Source organism: Chamaea fasciata, unplaced genomic scaffold (genome assembly GCF_029207755.1).
Source record: "Chamaea fasciata isolate MVZ Bird 193981 ecotype frontalis unplaced genomic scaffold, bChaFas1.0.hap1 SCAF_41, whole genome shotgun sequence".
NCBI lineage: Eukaryota > Metazoa > Chordata > Aves > Passeriformes > Sylviidae > Chamaea > Chamaea fasciata.
Window position 1 is genome coordinate 501,154 of NW_027094126.1, and position 6,286 is coordinate 507,439.

At 68.0% G+C, this 6,286-nt stretch overlaps 1 protein-coding gene across 1 annotated transcript; it reads left to right on the plus strand.

The window, feature by feature from the left end:
* The first annotated feature begins 670 nt into the window (after nt 1–670).
* On the plus strand, nt 671–2,239 carry DDN (dendrin). Its single transcript, XM_066207487.1, has 2 exons — nt 671–1,062; nt 1,142–2,239. Exons 1-2 carry the CDS (start codon nt 893–895, stop codon nt 2,166–2,168), a joined length of 1,197 nt encoding a protein of 398 aa, XP_066063584.1. The 5' UTR covers nt 671–892; the 3' UTR covers nt 2,169–2,239.
* The last annotated feature ends 4,047 nt before the right edge of the window (nt 2,240–6,286 follow it).

A 6,286-nucleotide genomic window follows, 5' to 3' on the forward strand; every position in this document is an offset into this window, starting at 1 on the left:
CCTTGGCTCGGTGCAGGGCACGGGGGGCATTGGCCAGGGAGGGGGTGTGTGGGGACGGGGTGTGTGGGGAGGGGATGTGGCCCCGCCATGGGAAGGGGGAATCTGCTGAGCTCGCCCAGACCCTAAATCCCTGTTTGTTCCGCCTGTGGCTTTTCTCAAAGGCCAGGATTGGGGATGGGACAGAGACAGGGGCCTGGCGGGACGTGGGGACCCTCTGGTGGGCACCACAGTGAGCAGGGGCAGTCCGGCTGGGGCCGGGGGAGGTTGAGGGGGAAGCTGGATGTTAGGGTCCCGTGGGGGGCTGGCGGAGGTCGCGGACAGCTGGGACACCGGGGTTTGCAGCCGGTGTCCACAGGGGAGGCGCAAGGCCTGGCCGTGCTGAGCAAGGCACATTCCTGGCGGGGAGGGACGGCCGGGCCCGGGACCCTGTCCCTGCCAGTCCCGGGGTCCGGCAGAGGCTGCGGAGCGAGGTGAGCGCCGGGCAGGTACTGGGGGGCCCGGGGGACTCGTGGGGGGGGCCGTGCCGGTTGCCATGCCGCCGCCGGAGGGTTGCTAAGCTCCGCTCGGAGCCCGCGTGGGCTGCAGCGCTTGGTGCCAAACCCGCCATCGCCTGCTTGTCGCAGGGGGGGAAGGGATCCCGCGGGGGGGGGGGTGGGGGGGGACACACAAACACACGCACGCGACACGACACCCCTGGGACGGCCGGTGGGGTCCCCGCGGTGCGCCGGTCTCCCGGCCGCCCGGGGGTCAGTGTGCCCCGAGGTGGCACCGGGCGGGACACGGGGTCCCCGGGGGCACACGTGCGGCAGGTGGGTGCGTGTGGGCGGGCGCGTGGCTCCGCCGAGGCTCCGGTGAGCCCCCCGCCGCAGGGACCCCCCTCTCCGGCGGGGCCATGCTGGGGGGTCCGGAGCGGGGTGCGGGGCGCCTGCGGATCTGCGAGCGGACCAAGCTGGTGCTGGTGGAGATCGACACGGTGGCGTGTTGCAGCCCGGGGACCGGCATGGCTGCGGGGTGCTGGCCCGAGCCGCCCTGGACCTACCGCCGCATCGCCGGGGAGTACGCGTGAGTGGGGACGGCGGGGTGGGGGGTCCGCCCTGCTCCCCGTCCCTCGCTCCCCTCACTCCCCGTCTCTGTCTTGCAGGTACCTGGAGAAGCGCTTTGTGGCCGAGCTGGCCCCCCCTTGGCCCCCGGTGCCCTCCAACCCCCCTTGTCGCCTGCAGGACTTCACCGCCCGGCCCCGGGTGCCCCCCACCCCCTGCCCCCCGCGACAGCTTGAGGGGACAGGGGGCAGTGGACCTTGGGGGGGGCACCCTGTGCCTGTACCCCGGCCCCCGGTGTCGGGCGACAAGCTGGGCCCCCCCACCTACGAGGTGCACATGCAGCGGGTGCAGGCAGCCCACGCCCGCCGTGGGGGACCCCCCCCTTACATCTCCCCCCCCGCCTATGACGGTCCCCACCGCACCCTGCAGCTCCGCCCCCTGCGGGGACCCCGCAGCCCCCCGCCGGCACCTCGGGCCCGCGGGGCTGTGCCGGGGGGCTGGAGCCACACGCTGCCCCGGGCGGCCACCGAGGCCAAGCACCGCTGGCCCCGTGGGATGCAGCCGTCCCCAGGAGGGCCTGGCACCCCTCGGCAGTGCCAGACGCTGCCGCGGGCAGCAGCGGGCCGGGAGCGAGTGCCGGGGCGCGGGAGAGGGCGGCGGGGGACGGGGGGACATGTCCTCATCGACGCCACCCGTGTGGTCGTCCGCGCCCAGTACGTGCCACCTCCACAGCGACAGCAGGTCCGCTATGCCAGGGGGTCCCTGGGACCTGGTACCCCTCCTCGCAGCCCTTCCGTGCCTCCTGGGGTTGCCAGCCCCTCCGCTGCGCCCTCGCCCCCCCGGCAGCCCTCCGGCAGCCCCCGCAGCCCGGGGCAGAGCCCAGGGGGCTGCCGGGGTGCCCGCGGGCAGCCCCCGCCGCGGCGGCCGGTGCTGTACGCCCAGGCGCTGCGCGAGGCCGTGTCCCGCATCCGCCGGCACACGGCGCCCGACTCGGACTCGGATGCCGAGGGGAGCGTGGGGGGCTCCCGGCAGCGGCTCTGCCGAGACCCCCGAGCCTACAGCAGCAGCAGCAGCAGCCTGGAGAGCACCGGGGCCCCCCCGGGCCGCGCCAGCCCCACCCCTGCCTGAGGGGTGGGGCTTGCTGGGGTGTGGCGCTTCTGGGGCGGGGCTTGCCGGGGTGCGGTTCTCGGGGGCGGGGCTTGGAGGGTGGTCTCGGGGACGGGGCTCAGGACTGGAGGTCCCACGGGCTGACCTAAATAAAAGCTCCGGGGTCTCGGTGTGTTGCCTCTGCCCCTGTTTTTTTGAGGTCGGCGGGGGGCCATCACCCCCTCAGGCCTCTCTGTGGCCCCCAGCAAGGACACAGGTGTCTGGGCACGCCCCCATGACATTCCCGGTGTCCGGACCCCTCCACCGTTATGGTGCCGGGGTCAGTCGGAGGTCCCGGGTGTCCTGGCGGCCACCCCAGTGCGTCACAACCCGGGTGGGATGTGCCAGCTCCCCCCGTATCCCCCATAATGAGTAGGTGAGCACAGCAGGTCTGGCCCTCGGCCACCGGCCCCACGTCACGGCCGGGGGGGGACCCCGAGTGACTCACCCGGGGGAAACTGTCCCCCCCCCAAACAGCCGCCACCTCTTAGTCACGCTGCGGGGGGGGGGAGGATCCCCGCGGCCCCAGGAAACCGCACAAATATCGTGTCCAATTTGCACGTTATTTAAAACCGGCTCCTCCCCCGCCCCCCTGCGCGACCCTGTCATTATCCCGGTGACACCGGCCCGGAGGTCACGGCACGGGGCAGCTGCCGCAGCAAGGCCACCCTGTAGGCTGGGGGGGCACCCCCAGGGCCACGTCACCCCATGTGTCCCCTGTCCTGGCACGTGGCCAGGATGGCATCGAAGTCCCACATCTGGGTCTGGCCTGAGCCACTGCGGCGAACTGCAGCCCACCTTGGCACAGCCGTGGTGCTGCACCCGGAATGGTGGCACCTGGCACGGCCTGGCATGGCATGGCATGGTTGGCGAGGCATGGTATGATCCGTGTGTCATGTCACGGATTGGCACGGCACGGTGCGGTCTGCCACAGCCTGGCACAGTTTGGAACACGGCTTGGTGTGACCCGGCACATCTCGGCACAGCTTGCTGTAGCCTGGCACAGCTTGGCACAGGTCATCTCGGCACAGCAGCCTGGCACGGTTTGGCAAAGCCTGGAAGAGCCAAGCACAACTCAGCAGCTTTGGCATGGTTTCGCATGGCAAGGGGCAGCTCAGCAAAGCCCAGAACAGCTCAGTGCAGCCTGGCAGAGCTTGGCACAGCCTGATACCACCTGACACGGCTCAGCACGGCTCGGCAAAGCCCAGAACACTCAGCACAGTCTGTTTGGCAGAGCTCATCACAGCTGGGCACAACTTGGCACACCTTAGCACGGCCTGGTACAGCCTGGCACGGCTCAGCTTGGCACAACACAGCACGGAACGGCCACCACAGCTTCACAAAGCCCAGAACAGCTCTTTGCGACTTGGCACGGCTTGGCACAGGCTGGTATAACCTGGCATGGCTCAACACAAACTAACACAGCTTGGCACGGGCTGGTAAAGCCTGGCATGGCCCAGCACAGCACGTCATGCCTCGGCGCGGTGCCCGGCGTGGCGCGGGGTGTCCCAGACGCGGGGGCAGCGGCGCGGCCCTTCCCGTGGGATCAGCTCCTGCCCAAACCCGCTCCCCGCCGGGAAAATCACCTTCTAATTCGGGCTGCGCCGGCGCCAGCGCCTTCCCCCGGCACCCCCGGGCCACCCGCCGGGCCCCGAAACTCGCCGCAGCCTGGAGTCCCCCCGGGGCCGGGGAGGCTCAGCCCATGGGGGTCCCAAGGCGTGGGACAGGGGGGTCGTGCCCGGTACCGGAGCCGCCGGACAGGGACGCGTTGTGGCCTGTGGCCGCCAGATGTCGCCGCGCAGCCGGTGACCGATCGCACCGGGGGGCACAGGGGGTCCTGCCTGGCCCGGGAGCGGTGGGGTGAGCGGTACCGGTGTCCCCAAAGAACCACGTGTGACATCCGTGCCGCTGCTGTCTGAGAGTCACGGCAGTCCTGTGTGTCACCGGGGCTGGCCATGTCCCCAGGAAGCTGTGACCGTCGTGTGTCACTGGTGACGGTGGTGTCCCCGGAGGGCTGTGTCCGTGGATGTGCCAGCTCTGGCTGTGTTCCCAGAGAGCCGCGACCTACATGTGTCATGGGTGCTGGCGGTGTTTGAGAGCCACGACCCTTGTGTGTCACTTGTGACAGTGATGTCGCCAGAGACCTGTGCCCATGTAGGTGCTGATGCTGGTGCTGTCCCCAGACAGTCGCGACCTGTGTGTGTCACTGGCGTCCCCAGAGAACCGGTGACTCTCATGTGTCACTGATGCTGGCAACGTCCCAAAGGAGCCATGTCCATGTATGTGCCAGTGCTGGCGGTGACCCCAGAGAGTTGTGACCTTCGTGTGCCACTGGTGACAGTGGTGCCCCCAGAGATTTGTGTCCATGTGTGTGCCGGTGTTGGCAGTGTCCCTGCAGAGCCGTGCCACAACACACGTGTGCCAGCAGCGCTGTCCGTGTCCCCACAGTGCGGTGTCACCCGCTTACACGCGGTGCCAGCCACGCCACGTTCCTGAGCATCCACATCCCACCGTCCCCACCGTGTCCCCGCAGCCACGTGGTCCTGCCCGCGGTGCTGGCTCTCCCAGGCCGCGCGAGGAGCCGGTGGGAAGGGTCCAGTGAATGCGGCATTGTTGCGCGGGGTTGGAGTCACAGATAATTACCTCAATTAGTTACAATGGCAGAGTAATAAATACAGGCTTAGCGGCTCCTTCCCCACTGCGGCTTCTCAGATTAATCCAGCCCGGGCGAGCGGAGCTGAAAGGATTGATGGACAATTCATTAAACCCGCCGAATGCCGCACAAGGCACCCGTGAAGGCCGGCGTTAGCCCCCGGCTGCTCCGCTTTGTCCCTAATTGTTCGTCTCGGGCATTGGTCACCTATCAGGGAGTGGGTGACGGCGACGGTCCCCCCGGGGCTGGCATGCCCGGGGATTAGAGGCCGGCGCTGCCACCGTTGCTGGGCGCGTTGGCCCCGCGCCGGAGGAATGCGGCGGATGGGAGGGGGCGGCCGGACAAGCCGGGAGCTGGCGGGACGTGGGTCCGCACCGACCGGAGGCGAGGGGAGCCGGGACGGAGCTGTGCCGCTGGCGATGGTGACAGGGGATGGGATGGGGACGGTGCCGCAGGTGGAATGGGGCCACCTGAGGATCTGGGCAGGTGGGCACAGCTCTGTCTGTCTGTCCTGCACCTCTGGGTACTGTCCTGTCTTTCTGTCCTGCATTTCTGGGAATGTCACAGTCCTCCTGCCACACACTCCTGGGCACTGTCCTGTCCTGTTCTGCACCTCTGGGAATGACACAATTCCTCTGTCCTGCACCTCTGGGCACTGTCCTGTCCCTCTGTGTAGATTCTTGGAGTGACACCATCCCTCTGTCCCACATCCCCATCCCTCTAGGCATGGCTGCATCTCTCTGTGTCATCCTGTGCCTCTGTCCAGAAACTTTGGGCACTGTCCTGTCTTTCTATCCTGCACTTAGGGGAATGTCACCATCCCACTGTCCTGCACCCCTGGGCATGGCTCTGTCCCTCTGTCCAGCACCACTGGGCACCGTCCTGTCCTTCTGTCCCACACCTCTGGATACTGTCCTGTCCCAATGTCCCACATTTCTGGGAATGACGCTTCTCTGTCCTGGAATCACCCCTGTCCCTCTGTCCTGCACCTCTGTGTGTCATCCTGTTTCTCTGTCCCACACCCCCAGGCAGAGCTCCCCTGCACCCCATCCCTGAACGGGGTTGTCCCAGTCCACATCAGGCCCAGCTTGCGGCCACCATCCAGCTGTTACCCGGCTCCCCAGATGTGACAGGCTGGGGCAGGATGGGACCGCCCTCTCCCTGTCCCTGCTGCTGGCCCTGGCCCTGCGCTGGCCCACAGCAGCTATTTCCAGCACCCAGGAATATTTGTCCAAGCCAGGGAGGTCTGTGCCCCGTGCCCAGGGTGCCCCTGCCCACTCGGGGGTCGGCAGGACACGCAGGAAAAGCTGAGTAACAGAGGTGACTTATAAGAATGTCATTATCTATATTCCTGACTCCTACCGCAGGAAAACAGGCTATTTTCATGCTGAAGCAGGAGCAGAATTTAGCAGGCAGATAACCCGGCAGGCGGGAGATGCTCGGAGGG

What these genes read in the sequence shown, in the direction of transcription:
- DDN (XM_066207487.1), top strand. Translation starts at nt 893, where the DNA reads ATGCTGGGGGGTCCGGAGCGGGGTGCGGGGCGCCTGCGGATCTGCGAG. An exon ending in CGCATCGCCGGGGAGTACGC is followed by an intron (nt 1,063 to 1,141) that starts GTGAGTGGGGAC and finishes TCTGTCTTGCAG; the next exon opens with GTACCTGGAGAAGCGCTTTG.